Source organism: Lycorma delicatula, chromosome 2 (assembly GCF_047948215.1).
Source record: "Lycorma delicatula isolate Av1 chromosome 2, ASM4794821v1, whole genome shotgun sequence".
In the NCBI taxonomy this organism is placed as follows: Eukaryota; Metazoa; Arthropoda; class Insecta; order Hemiptera; family Fulgoridae; genus Lycorma; species Lycorma delicatula.
This window is the reverse complement of record NC_134456.1, coordinates 53637305-53654946: the sequence shown is the minus strand read 5'-3', so window position 1 is coordinate 53654946 and position 17642 is coordinate 53637305. Positions and strand designations below refer to the sequence as shown.

The following is a 17642-nucleotide window of genomic DNA, read 5'->3' as shown; positions in this document are numbered from 1 at the left end:
GACATATACTGCAGGAATGAATTTCATGCCATGCTGCTGTTACATAGGCCAGTACCTGTAGTAACACTTAATTAGACCTAAATTAACTGAATTATTGAAGTGCAATAGTTCAAAGTTGAAAAAAGTAAAATAACATGAATAGAGTAGCAAAACATAAAAAAATAGTTTAAGTGAATTTAACACAAAGACGGGAAATACCATACAAAAATTAGCAACAAACATGTTAAACTCAATCAAAATTAATTAAAATATATAGCGATTAAATTATAATACATTAAAACGAATACTTATTTATAGTAAATAGATGGATCAAACTCAGTGTAAAATTTATAACAAAGTTATCAATTTGCATGTAACAGTATCAACAGAAAATATATACTTATTTAAAAGACCAGTATCATACGAATTGTTCTCAAATTATAAAATAGTATAGTGGCAAGAAACAAGTGCATATAAGGAAATTAATTAATATACATTGCTAACAACTATCATCATTATTACAGATTAAGCCAACAGTAATATAATTTTTATGTAGAGAAGTATGATGCTGAAAAGTCTGAAATTTAAAACTATCTATAAAATTAAACAGAATGATAGGGAAGGATTTGAAATTTAGTTTTCAAGAAAATGAATCGTATAGAGAGAATGAACAATGAGTTAGGGTTGAGGATATTAAGCAATTTATGTGATCAAAGACTGGACAGTGATAAAAGAGAGAAAACCTCACTTGGGTCACATACTACATATAAGAATTTTAATAATACAAAAAATAACTACTCCTACAATTAATGTTAATTATAGGAATTCTGATGGTAATAGATAACCATGAAGTGGAAGGGAAAAGAGAAATAAAAAATCAAGAATGCTAACAGACTTCAAATAACCAAGAAGTTATAAATGAAAAAATGAAGCTAAGATCAAGAAAATGAGGGAGGAAAACTGATAACTGTCAGGAAGTAGATTTACAGAAAACTGGCCCAAAATTTGAGTTTTAAGAAGTAATATCCTTAGCATACTTGTTAAACCAAAGTTAACTACGCAAAATTATTTTACAACCTAAATTGTTCTCGGAAAAATAGAAACAGCAAAGTATAAACAAAAAACTAAGCAATTTTCAGAGAATAAAAAATTTTCAAATCATATTCCCATATACTACAAACTTTTTAAGGTTATGCAGTGAATTAATTATATTTTTTTTTAAATTAAAGTGACTTTAAAATAGAACAAAGTAATAAATTGTTGTTAATCTTAAGTTTTAAAAAAAAGAAGCCGACAACACAGTAACAGGACTTTTACATCAAATGGTTAAAGCTGCTTTCTGGGAAAATTATGCAACTATAGGTTGTTTCTGATAAACAGGGCTTACACACACAACTTAATTTAAAATAATTATCATTTTATATAAATATAATATTTTTTTTGTTTATTTAATTCAATGATTCCAAATAAAGCGCTAACGCACACCATATTTAATTCATGCAGGTGTGGTGGTAGTAGCAGTGACAGTCAGCACTAACTGAACTAATGTAATTTTACAACTTACATAGAACGTATATTGCTTATGTGGTCGGCAAACAAGTGTAACCGCAAGGCTTAATATACCAAGTACTAAGTCAACCAGGAGATTGAGTTCGTGAGTCCTAGCTAGAAGAGTTATTTTTTTACAATTCAAATATTATTCATTTATTTAATTCTACTGTTCACCTGTGACAACACAACATAGCAGACGACTACAACTGTACATCAGGGCTACACTAGTGCTCCTTGTGGTGACAAGGGGTACTACTGATGCAGAATGCCCACTTCGTTACTAGTTTAAAGCATTTTTTTTGGGCAGGGGGTGCAATTTTGCATAATTGCACCCCCCGCCCAAAAAAAATATATTATATATATGGGGCACAATTCTATATATACAGCACCCACCCTCATATGTAGAAAAAACTGACCAAGTTCAAATCAGTCAAATAGTTTTAATATATAAAATGATTTAGAGGGTGACACAGAACACACACACACTCACACACACACACACGCGCGCGCACACACAAAACAAAACATACGAACAACTGAATATTCAGAAAATTTCCATCCAGTTTTTAGGGTTCCTTAGGTGTCAAAACATCAACATCCAGTGAAAATTGTATATGCCCAAATTGGATCGATGACAATACTTCCTTCTACAGCTACAGTGCTAGACGGGAAAGTAAAATGTCTATTTTGAATAATTCTACCAGGTTTTTTTATTTTTTAATTAAATTTTATAATTTCATCATTTAAGGTGAAATTCAAGCAAAATTTGGTGATTTTGCACAATGACATGATATATCTATTATACAGGATAATCCAAGTATTTTAAAATTATAATTTGCTTATATTTTAATGAACTTTCAAAATCATGTTGATATATTTTCTATAAATCTTAAATAATGTTGTAAATTAACAAAGATAGATTAATAAAGGATATAAAATTAAATAAACAAAAGGTAAACATAATTACAAAAAAATCATCAAGTTAACCTCAAATAATTTCTGCAAAATTCAACCCTTCTGGTGGTCCTTTATTGCAGTGTTGGCAGGCTATTACATGAAATTTGCATGCATTACTTTAAAAATAAATTAAAAATAAAACCTTAAATATTTCATCTCATAATAGTTAATTTCATTTAGAAAAAAAATTACATTCTATTACTGAAAATATTATTTCAACAGAATTTATTTTCAAGAAACTGGAATTAAAAACAAAAATTTTGCTTTTTCCCATTGTAGCCCATAGTAATTTACAAAATACTCCAACACCACAGCAAAGAAAACAGTGTTTTTATGATGCTACATCCATTCACAGATACGGTGAATAAAAATATATACATAAATAGAAAGAAAAAAAAATTGAAAAAAAACTAATAATGATGATGGAAAAACAGCTGTATTCCAGCATGTCTGACAACTTGTAAAATTATAGCATCAAAACTCTGCAAAGATTAGAGAAAAAACAGAAAGCTTTCAATAGGTACCAAAAATGAGGCAATTGATTGTGAATTAGTAAATTACTGTGAACATTGATTAATATAAGCAACTACATTAACTGTCTCTGAAAATACAAATAATTTTATTAAATTAATTTTCTAAAAATACTATTTTGAAATTTATACAAGTAATTATAGTTTATACAAGACCACTTTCCATATTATACAATTTCAATTTATCTACTCCTAAAAAAATTTTTTTTCATTTGAATATATTTAGAAGCACTTATTATCACAACAATATGAGGATTTTAAGAGAGAATTACTAACTTTAATTGGATTAACTGCAGCTATTGTTTAATAATTAAGATAACACAATTAACATACACTGTAGGTGGTGAGTGAAGTAAATACAATAAAAAACACACAGTCACAGATGGAAAAATGAGTCATCAGTAGGATATACATTAATTAAGAGTTAACAATTAAAATCACACTCAAAATGTTTATTTTGCAGCATCACATCATACTCCCACATTTTTTACTTCTTTACATATTATTACTTGCACAGATTATAAGAAAAACTTTTAAAATGTAAAACTCAAATCCTACATCTCATTTCTTAATACTTAATTTTGGTATCAAATATGCTTTTCTGTACAATCAAGAAACGGAAGAAAAATATTATGAAATATAAGAGAATTAAAAAAAAAAAGATATAAAAAATATAGAATAAAAGTTATCAAAAGAAAAACTAAATAAAGTAATTAAGTTTACAGAAACTATTAATTGATTATAATCATTTTATTTGATAACAGAAGATAAGAACAATAAGAAAGAATATAAGTACATAAAATGAAATAAAACAGTAGGATGATTTGAAGAAACTGGGAAGCTGAGTAAGTTAAGATATATGTAGCCATAAATAAAATTATGGATTTTAATAACAATACAGGTACTTAGCAAGAAGAAAATAATTTTATGCAGAAAGCTAAAATTTTTATAGAGCAAAATATTTGAACCGCATGGTAAAAATCTAAGGAGGAAAAATATAAACCCTAATATGAAGGGCAGCAGAATACATGTGCATACTAATGAAAAATTAAAAATGCTGATTCAGGGGAGAATGCAACATTTTAATACAAAATAAAGCAAAGATACAGTTAGAAACAGCTAAATATGCTACTCTCTCGGGCACATATTACTTGTATAGACATTCAATCAGCTCCTACATAAACCAAAATCCATAGCCTTGCTTCTACATTTTATTGTGCTATTTGAGTATGTTGTTTGCATATTAGATTACTCAAGAAGAAAGGGTCTGAGGAAATATTTTGATGAAAAGTTCAGTTCAGACATTGATGAAAGGGTAGTTATCTAACATTCGATGATTAATTTAATGAAATCATGAAACTCTTCAGTTCATACAAGAAACTCTTGCTGAACAAGGTGATAAACACAGCAATCAGATGTTTTGTGTAGATTACGTCATCAACAATAATACAAAATTTCAGCAAGTCCTTATCGGGTAAGGAGTGCAACAAGTAAATGTTAATAGCTTACATGAATTATTTAGTTGGCAATTCCTTTATAGAACTGCCAGAGGGCTAGTTAATCTATTAAAGGACAAGTTTTCCAACATATGGAACTGTGTATTACTGAAGAAGAATATCAATAATAATCTTTAAAATTTGAACTATAGAGGTTTAAGTAAAAAAAAAAAAAAATACTCATTTATGATAATTTTATGAAATTTCACAATATTATATTTAATTATTTTTACAATAATAAATAACAGCTTTTATAATGTTACAAAAATAACAATTTTTTTTTACTGTGCACTGCACTGCACTATTAAAGATAAAAAGAAGATTAAGTAGGACAGTTTGAAAAAACTTTAATAGTATAGATTAAAGTAAAATGATGCACGTTTCAGTAAGCATGATTTAAAGCAGTGGTAGCAATCTGGTCCCTACCACCCACTAGTAGGCATTCCAGCTTTCATGGTGAGCGGCAGGGGTTTTGTCTGATACTGTAGCAGTTTCCTTCTTTTTTTTTTCATTTGACTTTTTAAAAAAAATTTTATAGCATTATTTAAAAACATTTTCATTAGGTTTTCATAAAATTCCCCGTGACAATTAAAATTTCAGAAAATATATTATTTGTATAGCCCGCGCATAAGTTTAGTTCACATTACGTAAGTGAAACTAAATGGCACTGTCCAAACAAAAAGAGCAACCACAAACAAAAGAACCCTGTCCCAGAACAGCTTGCGCATCTGGTCAGTCCATAGTTAGATTTGTGAGTGAGCACGTGCCTAGAGCTTCAAACAAAATATAGTAAGCAAGTTGTTTTAAAAAGAATTATTCTGCCAAACTTAGTGAAAGTCCAACATAAAGTAGTTCATAAGTAATTATTATTATAATATGATTTAACTTGCTGTAACTCTACTTTATAAATTTTATAAAGTTTCTTCCTTACTTTATAAATCAACATTACTGTGGAACCAGTGAATGGTTTGAAAATTTTACTACTAACAGAGACATAAAAGTGGGTGGTAGGTATAAAAAGATTGACTACCACTGATTTAAAGAATGGGGAAGAAAATAGAAAAGATACAAGCTATAATTTTTTTATAAAAGAAAGAGCTTGTCTTTGAAGAGTTGTATTTTATGAACCAACAGATGAACATAACTGTTCTTTTCTATATTATGTAGTGCTATGTCAATATTTCTAAACTTTGATAGATTTAAAAAATTAGTATTTAAGGATATTTAAGAAATAAATCTATTGTTAAAATACGCTTTGAAAAATTTCTATGGTCAGTTTTAGTAAGATGACCATTTAAAATACTGCTATTTCAGTTCTCAGTAAAGAGAGGACATTTTCTTGTACTGAACTACATGTTTTTACAATGTTAATATGGAATACACATAATATCAATCAAAAATGGTATGAAAAGGGATGTGAAGTATAGAAGTTTTGTTAAACCTACTGGTAATCTTTGCTTTAAGTTTGAGAAGAATGTAGTCGTGGACATGTTATATATTACATTGATCACAGTAAATCAATTTACAGATAAGTACAATGTCTGTAATATATTGCATATTTAGACAAAGCATGTGCAAAATTATATATTCTTTAAACTGAAATTATGTATAAAAAAATCCGTAACAGTACTAATAAAACACACACTTCATATTAAAATAAATTTACTATCTTTACTGAGAGCCGAAGTAGAAAGCTTTTAATAAAAATTTCAAAAATGTATTAACAATGGATAAAATTCTGTTCTTATATATACTTCAAAACTAATTTTTGTACATAATCAATTATTTAATGTTATACGGTGTTGAAACTGCACTAATTTGAAAACAGAAAAACAAGGTACATTTTATGCATAAGCTTGCCATGGAGGTTTTCTTCAAATTTGAGAATCTCCAAACTAAAAGAAAAGAACAGGGCTCATAGTACTGATTAAGAAAAACAAATACATATATTGTTTTGAAGACTATACTCAGAGGACTAAGCAGTGAGTGTAAGCAAACACTCGCAAGAATCACTGATTCAATCATGAAATTATTTTAACCGATCACAATCAAGCATTATAGTTCTGACTTGAAGCATTAACTTTTATGATGAACCCAACTCTTATTCTCTATAAAATAATTAATAAGATAAACAAGCAACGTACTGAACTAAATCCATTATCAGCTTTATTATATCGTAAATAAAGTGATATGTAACATTGCTCTCTGATTGGCTAGTACACCAGCAAACACTTTCTTGTGCAAACAATAAAAGATAAACTCAGAAGAAAGCAGAATTAAATTAATATTAAAATATCACTAAACATATATTTACATCACATTAATTAAAACAATAAATAGTTTTTAACATAAATTACATTTTAGTTTCGTAGTACTAGCTTTAGTTTTCAGGCATAATTACACAAAAATAAAAATATTAATATTGGCAATATATTATTAATAAATATAATCTAGTAATATATAACATTCAATAGTATAGCAGTACTTAATATTATCAGCACTCCATGCTTGGGAAAACAGAAAAAGTGATTTCAATACATATATACTATGTTAAATAGATAATATATATACTAAATGTTACATTCTTGCTCAGGGACAGAGGGACTGGATGGATACCCAGATAGATAAATAAAAAATAATAGCTGCTCTTGAACATCATGTACTTCTACACATTATAGACAATAAAAAACTGGCTCAGATATTATAAAACAGTAAATTATATGTAAATTAAAAAAATAACTAATAAATATCCTGCACCCCGCAACAAACATGTGGAAAATTAATTAGAAGATAATTAAAAATAGAAGTAAGTAATAATATAAATATGTATAATAGAATATTATGAATACCTGATTTGTATTATTATTATTAATTTGTCCACCCGGCGTTGATTCAAGCACTTGTCCAAGCAATGAGTCACGACCCTGCTGATCCATGTTGTTATTAAATGTGTTGGCTGATGAAGCAGGTGAAGGTGAAAACCTAGATGACTGCTGCCCTTGTTGTACATCTGAACTACGGCTGCGTTTACTCGGTGGCGGAGATATCGCTCCGTCATTTGCATTCGGTTGAGTCGAGGATGTATCATTATTATTATTATTACCTCCGGACGACCAAGGTAATGAATTTGAGGTCTGTAACAGTTACTTTCAAATCATAACATGTATATGTCATATGCATAAAGGAACATATCAATGCTAAGATAATAAGCTGTGTAAAGAAATAAACTAGTTTTATATAATTGGTTTAGAGCTTCATTGGCTATAACATTATAGCATTGGTTATAGCATCTTTGGTTTATAGCTTCAAAATTTCTAATTCTTAACAATCAATTATCCAAGTAATTTTATTTTATTTTTATTTTTACATGTAAATAATAGAAACCTAATAATCTGGAATTTACTGAATCAAACTTACAGTTTAGATTAGTGTGAATTAACCAGAACCTTTATGTCCAGGTTTTTTTTACAGTTCCACATCTATACATTTATAAAGAATTTATTTATCTATAATAGAATCTATTTATTTACATATAATGTAGTTAAAATTTTAACTTCATTAATACTGCAATAATAAAGTAAAAAGAAGAAAGAATGTAGGAAGGTCATGGCACATTACTACAAACATAAACCTTGATATGCATCAACTTACTTTATTATCGATAAGAATTAATTTGGACCCAAATTTAGCAGTGTAATGTTTACAAAAAAATAAATGTAAAATATTGCTGAGATCTCCTCAAATAGAATAAAAGCTAAAAAAAATTACAATATAACTTAATTTAGAAAGTAAACACAAATTTTTAATTAATTTACATAAGTTTGGTAAAATCTTAGAATACATTTCTAAACTCTTTCAGTGCCCTCAAAAAGTATTTACTTATATATAAGATCCAGTGAGAATCTACCAAAACTCTTCACAGTTCAGTTGGACACTTATGTACATCATTCAATTCTAGGGATGAGAGGATACACCTTAAGGAACTCAAGCTTGAGAATTTTCTTTACAAAAAGTCTGAGTGTCTGTTTTCATATGTCTCTTTAGTATTCAAAATTGTATTAAATTTATTAAGTTTTATTTGTTTTAACTTTAATATCCAAAGGAAAAGAAGTTTGTAAATTTGTATACATATATATGAGCACTTGATGCAAAAATTGTTGAGTAATGTGTTATTCAGATTATACAACCTCTTGAGGAATCATGTATGGCATGTGCAGCTTCTATGTGGAGGGATCTTGTATCACCTCTTTGAGGATTGTTTTAATTCATTTTGCAAGGAGCCTCTATGAACAGATTGTTCTATTTTCAATATACAATGCTCTCTAAACAACAATTTTTTTCCAGGGTATATTCTGAAGACTCTGGCTAGAAATCCACTTATAATACTTAATCAGTATTAAAATGTAAAAAGTAAAAGAATTATATTTTAGCTATTTTTGTTTTTTGGAGGGAATCAGTCTATCTGCAGACCTATCCAGGGTCTACCTGATGACCACATAAAAAACCTAAACTGGAGTTAAAGTGTTTGTTAACTTGGCCTAAATACACATGACAATGGCAATCAACTACTTAAGATAAATAACTTAAGGAGTTCAATGTCAATATTTGTGGTACCTGTTATTGATAAAAAAAGTACTGAAAGTTAAAACTGGATATAAACACATGAAAATAAGTTTTAGCGTCAGAGACTCATCTAAACACCAAAAACCATATGATAAAAAATGTGAAATGAAATAGCTGCTTTCTGCAAGCAACTAACCTGACAATGCAATAAATAAATAAGACACGAAGATGTAAATGTTTACTGGTTGTTTTCTACTGAATTTGTAAGTACCTTTAATCAAAGCTAGGTAGCAAATTGGCCTCTTATAATCTGATTATTGCACGACATTTAACCCTTTAAAGGGTCTGGATGAAAAATAAATATGTAAAACGAATAAATATAAATATCCAAAGCTGTGTTTCACCAGTAATTTCTAATTAATTATTAAAGTTAAATAATCCTGAGTGCAGTTTCCTTTGACAGGTGACTGCATGCAGTAGGTCACAGGAATTGATACTCATGTAAAAATTCAGTTAAAGCATAAAAAAATTAACTCTCAGCACTTGACTGAAAGATGATGCCTGCATGACAGAGCAACTCTTCCAACCAGTTGGGTATTCGCAGCACTCACATTATGTAATAACCCATTTCTAATGTTATTATTATTATTATAAAAATTAAAATTTCAGCCTGTTTTGGAATCTGGTGGCTTGTTTTCTAAACCATCCCAATTTTATTTGTTATTGTAAATGTTTATTTTACTGTTGCAAATGGAGTCCTATTTTTTACTATCAGCAGCCTCCAAACAAAAATTATTTTTTATTTTTATTTCAACCTAACCACATACAATAATTCCCGCTTACAAATTAAAAAAAAATGTAAATTAGTTTTATTAATAAAATTTATTATATATATATATATATATATATATATATATATATATGGATATATAATTTTTTTTAATTATTATTTCCTGGTTTATTTTTGGAGATTGATTTGGCATTCTGACAGGAGGTGATATATGTTATTTCAGTATATAGTTTTTGTAGTGGGTTTGTTCAAGTTTATTCTGATAATTTAAGAAATCGGTTCAAGATCTCATATTGTTCCAAATGATCAAATTGAAAAAAAATTATTTGTTTGCAATCTTACAATAGTTTCGATGTTAGTAATTAGTAAAATAGTAAATTGATAATCAGGCTGAGCCAGGTTAGTTTTGAAAAATATGTAACCTCTAAAGAACTAATAAAGTATAAATATATTGCAATGGGATCAGTATATAGGATTCTTTCAAGAACAGGACTTATAGAAAAATGTAGAAGGTGCATACAATAGAAATTATTAAGCTTGAACAAGCAAAAGGACAGGTCGGGTAATACATAGTTCTGCAGGCCAAGAGGTATAAATACAGCCAGGGACCAGCAAACACGGTCAGTAATTTTGCAAGTATGAATTCAGTGCAGCATCTAGCCCAACGAACTAGTCTAGTGGTTAACTAACTCATCATTGCAAATCAGCTGATTTTGAAGTTGAGAGTTTTAAGGTTCAAATCTTAGTAAAGGCAGTTACTTTTAAACAAATTTGAATACTAGATCGTGGATACCAGTACTCTTTGGTGGTTGGGTTTCAATTAACCACAGATCTCAGGAATGGTCGACCTGAGACTGTACAAAACTACACTTCATTGACATTCATAAATATCATCCTCTGAAGGATGGTTCCAGAGGTTAAATAAAAAAAAAAAAAAAAAGAGAGTTCAGTGCAGCATCTAACAGCAGTGACAGTAACTGTATGGTGGCAGCAACTAAGGGGTGTGTCACGAGTATTCCATTTTGGACAGTGATTGGAAAAAAGAAGCTGTTCGGCGAGTTATTTGTGAACAGGTGTGAAAGTGACAGAATTCTATTCATTCTGAAAGTGTAGGGTAGTACTTTTATAAACAGTAAAAGTAAATAATACTTGTAGTAACTGAATTTAGATTTTTCTACATTATCTTATTACTGATTCAACATAAGTTTCTGTTAAGGCATTATAAAGTTTTCAGTAAATCGGACTATAGTTTGGTATTTATAATTTAATTGTTATTAAATCAATCTTGTTTTTAATTTGAATTACTATATTATATATTTATTTTTATTATTTATTTTGTTTTACATTTTTTTAAATAATAAATTGTATTTATAAGGAATCTTTTTCATCTGTAATCTCTCAATATCCTTGTTGAAACGCAAACAAGTGACAATATCTAAAATGAAATGTAAAGAGTATATGAATTTTAAAAATAACTACAATGAATTTTTGAAAAATAAATAAATAAATAAAAGAACAATTTTTAAACTTCTTTATATTAATTTTTGCCATTACAAAAGATTAGTATTATCTCGCAGTTTAAAAATTTACTACGTTTAAAATACAATCTTTTCTATTAAATTTATTGATAATTAAACTCATTAAAAGTAATTGCAAATGAGATCTGATAACAAATACCAAATAATAATAAAAATTACAAAAATAATTGAAAGTAATTAAGTGAAGAATAGAAGAATAAAAATAAAATAGAAAAATTAGGCGAAGAATAGAAGAAAACAGGTTAAAGGAAAATTTAAGTATTAATAGTGTAATGCTATCAAGACATGGATAACAATAAAGAAGGAGCAACAAAGTTGGATGAAGCAGAAGAGTTAAGTTTTTAAAAATTAGCTTATGGTGAAAATAGGCGAGATAAGTTTATAAATTTCATCTGGTGTAAATCACAGTTAAGGAGATGAATTGGACATATAAGAAGCATATAGAAAGAAAGAATTCGTAGAGGCAAAAGAATAAATCCATTACAAACCACCATAAGATAAAAAGAATAATTAACAAACACAATGTACAAATAAAAAAGTTTTTTTTTAAAAGTCAGCTGTCCTCAAGAATATATAGTGTATAAAATAAATACCACTAAAAATGAAACTAATGAATTTTAGCCAATAATGTTGGGAGTTTATTCTAACATTTTACTGAAGAATGTTTCCTTTTGTTAATCAACTAAATAAAAATTGTTTTTATGTTAATAATCAGTTATTTAAATGATCAGTGTTTTTATTATGCAAGAAGAAATATATTTTATTAACAATTGTACAAGACAATCCAAGATAAGAAGAATGTTTCCTTTTGTTAATCAACTAAAATAAAAATTGTTTTTATGTTAATGATCAGTTATTTAAATGATCAGTGTTTTTATTATGCAAGAAGACATATATTTTATTAACAATTGTTAATAAAGACAATCCAAGATAAACAGGTTAAGTAAACTTTTTTTAAATTGCTTCTTAAAAATGAATTCTATTTTTAAAACTATTTCAGAATAATTTTTTTCTTAAATATATAGTTTTAGATGCAAAAACAAACAGATCTGAAATATTAACAGATAATTACTGGATAGAAACTAAACATAATATTAAAGTTAACGCATTTAAAAATTTTATGCAATAATAATAATTAATAATATTTATTTTATATAAATACTTATGGGCCAACTGTAATAAGATCAGTGTGTATATATATATATATATATAAAACAATATAAAGAAGATAAATGTTTAAGATAAAATAATTATCAAATCAATAAAAAAGAAGTTTTATTATAATAATAATTCTACGCATATTTACATAATCAATCTGTACATACAATAATTACAGTATCTTAATTATATATTTTTTTATTACTCTGAAATATTTAAAAATAAATATGTTTAGATAAAATTAAAAATAATATGCAGCAATAAAAAAAAGAAACATTAATTAAAAATGTCAGATTTTTCTTCATATGCTGTATTTATTATTAGATTATTATTATTATCATTGTTATTATTATTATTATTACACCCAAATTATATTAAAAACAAGTAGTAACGACTGGAAAACAAGTGGTAACATTTTAGATGCCTTTGAAGTCCTTGTGTTCATTTTTTTATATCTTACAATAATATATAAAGACAATAATGTGTCTAATGGAATTTTCTGTAACAGTGAAGTGAACATTATAAATTTTATAAATAAAAAAGAAACTTTAAAAATCTTTATACATTTTATAAAAAAAAAAAACCTTTAAAAACCTTTTTAACTGATATCCAAATATTTCATAATCCTGTTTTTCCGAAATAAGAGAAGCAAACAGATTCTGATAAAATATAGTTTTCGAATGTACAGTTTTATCTCACTTTGAGCCATGAAAACATTAGAAAAACAGTTCCAAAAAAAAGGGCAAAATATTAATCACATTATACTAATCTAGTCAAAGAGAATTAGTACTTAAATGAGGTATTTTTCTTAATATAAATGAATCATACCATTACTTTTAGGATTTAATAGAAAGTAAAATAATGGCTAAGAAATTTTAATATAATTACTTCCAGCACAATTCTCACATTCTGATCAGAAGTAATTAAACTTTGAGATAAGGCATTCAACTAGCATATCATTAAACTAGTATGGTTACCTAATATTTTAAATATTAATAATTTAATATTTTAAAATTCAGTTCTTAGATGTTAAGAAAAAATTACAAAGATTAACTTGAAAAAAAATGATGGAAAAACTTTAGATTTTTTAAGATAAATTGAAGTAATTCTTGATGTTAAACAAAACATTAAATAAGTTTTTAAATGTTTATAAGTAAAAGAACAATGGTAATACATTGTATTATAAGAGGTAAAGCTTTAAAATTGTTACAACATGTTAAATTTTTGATTACATAGTGTAACCCTTGACTACAATGAAATCATCTATTTATATATAATGGATAATACACTTATTAAATATAAAGAAAGTTATAACATAATATTATTAATAAGTTGAAAACAGCTTATGCAGATAATAGTAATACAGTATAAAGATTACAACTTCATAGTACAATTTTTCTCATCAATTTAAAATATTGGATGAAAATAAATTATGATATATTCAAACAACTTCCAGTCATATTTTAATTTAGAGGGTTTCAAAAATCACTGTGTACCTTTTCAATGATAAAACTAACACAAGAAACTGCCAAGATAATTTTTAATTACAGAAATCTAATTCATTAAGAAGTTTTACAATAGATGGATACCTTAAGTAAAACTACTATTAGGGACATAAAAATCCTTCATGCAAGCAAGACTACAAAAGTATCCCACTTATAGGAGGCAACTGTGTAAAAAACTGATTATAGAATACCCACTGGTTTATGTCATTTTCACAATTTAAAATCCTTCCAGATTTTGAGATTCAAGTACATGAGATATATTATGTTTTACCCATCTATCTCTAATAGCCAAAAAAACACATCTGATCATTAAATAATCTACATTAGATCACAGAACATTCAGTACATCATTTAAATTAGACATATTGTGTCATGGCAGCAGTCGAAAGACTGTATATTATTTGAATATATTGCAGTTCATGATACAGTGTGTATGCGCACGCACCCACACACTTAAAAGTTACTGTTCAAGAAGGTACTATGTTTTTCAGGAGCTCATCTTTTTCAGAGCTTGGCCCTGAACTTGTATATTATATCAGAAAAATAAGTTTGTATTACTCAATGCTTCATACTTCTAATCTAACCTTTACTAAAAATGAGATGTTATCAATATCCATATTTTAATAAAATCTGTGCACAGTGAATTGTGATACTTTCTGGATGAAATAATATAGATAAAAGGTAAAATAATTCTTTAAATGAAATAAATAATTAACCATTATCACAAAGAACAAAGATACTGACAGGTAAAAGTTTCTGATGATCTTTGGTGGGGACATCAGCGAGCCCACGGACTTGTAATGTTTGCGCAGTCTTAAGGAAATCGGTCAATTGTTCTTGTCCTATATGTACTTCACCATTGTACATAAACCTGAGCAATGCTTCCATATCTTGCTCTCTAACATCTCTCAATATTACTATAGGGTGTTGGCATGGGTTCGCCTAAAAAAAATAAAAAGAACAAAAATAGATACATTTATACAATTCACATTAATTCTCTTCAAATACTACCAATAACACACACTCTGTTAACAGTACATATAACTGCTGAATGTAAGGATTCTGGGTAGCTCCACTCTCCACACTAATCAGATATCCTTCCTTAACCTAAAGAAGTCATTTTCATTATTTTCAGTACTCCACATATTTCAATGCAGTAAGCACTGTTGCATCAGGTCTGGGCAATCAAAGACTGAACAACCACACTCTAGTTATCAAATTTACAGCCTGATTTGAGGTACTATAATTTCAAGTATATATTTTCATTTATTTTATCATTATATTTTTAATGGTAATTTGAAATTTATTTTTATAAAAAATTAACAAGAAAATCTATCCATAGATAACTCTACTAACAGTTAATTAAAAAATAAATTATAAATTAATTTCAAAACTATTATAAATAAATTATTTCAATATATAAATAATTATAAATTACTAATACACAATTAACTATTAAGTATAATTTATAATAGGTAATAACCTATTATAAATCATTTCAAAATATACTTATAAAGCAAATAAAACATTTATTATGAAAGAAGCAATAATTTTTTTTTTAAGTTATGTATGTTTGCATATTAAATAAATAATCTGAATATGTAATATACTTATTTCCGTAATTCCTTTTTAATCATTTAGAATAAATTATAAATTTGCAAGTGTAAAATGAGTAAACAGAACTTTTCTAAAAATATTTGGGACAGTAAAATTAGCAAAACATTTCTAAAACATGTGACTGAAATGCTTAGTTTTTTCACCTATCTAACTTTTTATGTGTTATCAACAAAAAATATACATGTTTATATTCTTCACAAAATAAATAGATTCTACTGTTTAAGCATTTCCAAAATCCTAAATTGTCCATTATTTATACATTTCCAAGGTAGTCCCATTAACTTTTTTAATATTATCTTTGTAACTGGGAAATTAGGTTAGTTAAAATCTTAAACACTTTATTTCGAACAAAACTAGAGGAAAGGCAAGCCTACGGCCCGCCGTGAAAATATTACTTGGTTTATGTTTCATTACACATGATTTTGTTAAATATTTTTGCCAATTGCAGTTAAATAAGGTTCATGAATTTAAAGCACTAACAACAACAAAAACCTTACAACGAAAAGCTTCAAAATTCTGAACATGTTTAGCTGTTTCTTAAGTTGTGATTTTTTAACACAACTCTTTTACCCCAATGTTTTGCTTTTTTCCAATATTTCCCAAAACATAAATATAAAATTTTAGATAAATATTTAAAAACAAAAATTGAATAATAAAGACATTACAATACTGAAAAATCAAAATGAAAAAAAATGACAAGAACTAACAACTGTATAATAAATTGTATTACGTACTACAAACAGTATGTTGTGTACTTAACATTTATACTTATTTATTTTTATAAAATTTCAAAAAATCTTAGGTCTACAATAGTTTTTTTAACAAAATGTAAAAAAATAAGTATGATAAATGTTAATGTAAACAACATACTGTTTACAGTACACAATATAATTTATTATATGATTTGAATACTAGATCGTGAATACCGGTGTTCTTTGGTGGTTGGGTTTCAATTAACCACATCTCAGTAATGGTCAACCTGAGACTGTACAAGACCACACTTCACTTACACTCATACTTATTATCCTCACTCAACCTCTGAAGTAATGCCTGATGGTGATTCCCGGAGGCTAAACAGGAAAAAATACATAATTTATTATACAGCTGTTAAATTTTTTTCGCTACATGGTAGTGCTTCATTCAAAATAAAAACGTGAGCACATACAGAAAAAAACCAACGCTCCATATTTCTTGATACAAACGATGACACATAACTTATTTGAACATGATTTCAAACATCTGACTGGGAATAGTTACAGAACAATTTTAAAAAAATTCCACAAAATGTTTTTGCCCAAAAAAATTTTGTGGAATGTGCTAACGTTCCAGTAACAAAATAGAGAAAGAGATATCAGTAAATTTCAATTGATCTATTTTCATAATAATTTTTTTGCTTTGTCTCTTAATTTTTAAAAAAATGACAGCATATATTTTATAAAAAATTATCTGTCACACTGATGTAAGTAACATATTTGGAGATAAACTGTTACAGTTTGTTTATATGCGTGTAAGAAGAAATCATTTACAACTAACATTCTAGGATAAAAATGCACTGCTTTAATGAATAACTCATTTTGTATTCTATACTACAAATCAACAATCACTTCAAGTAAATGTAATATTAATAAGATCCTAACAAATCCCACGTTCAAGAAACAAGCAATGTAAGTATAATTTCTACAAATATCCCTGCACTTGAGACGTATTTTTAAATATCAGCTTACACAATTTTCTAGAACATTGTTATTAGGCAACGAGATTTGTGATAACAAAGTCTGCTAACACAAGCAATGACTTACAGCTAACAAAAATGTTATCCTGCATATACCTAATATAGAGAATTTGAGGGGTATCTTAATCAGAATTTGACTGCCAGGAAACACACCTTGGCCAATTTTGGCAATTCACTTTTGTTATAAACAAAACAATCCTATATAAGTTATTTTTCAGTGATCTCC

At 27.2% G+C, this 17642-nt stretch overlaps 1 protein-coding gene across 1 annotated transcript in view; it reads right to left on the bottom strand.

Annotated features, from left to right (window-relative positions):
* ab (BTB/POZ-zinc finger protein abrupt) overlaps nucleotides 1-17642 on the bottom strand; it is a 123899-nt gene that overhangs the window by 72990 nt on the left and 33267 nt on the right. Inside the window, exons 3-4 of the mRNA XM_075355313.1 lie at nucleotides 14812-15009; nucleotides 7363-7647 (exon numbers count right to left, since the gene is read on the bottom strand). Of these exons, the coding sequence (XP_075211428.1) occupies nucleotides 7363-7647; nucleotides 14812-15009 (483 nt within the window). The remainder of the gene's footprint in view (nucleotides 1-7362; nucleotides 7648-14811; nucleotides 15010-17642) is intronic.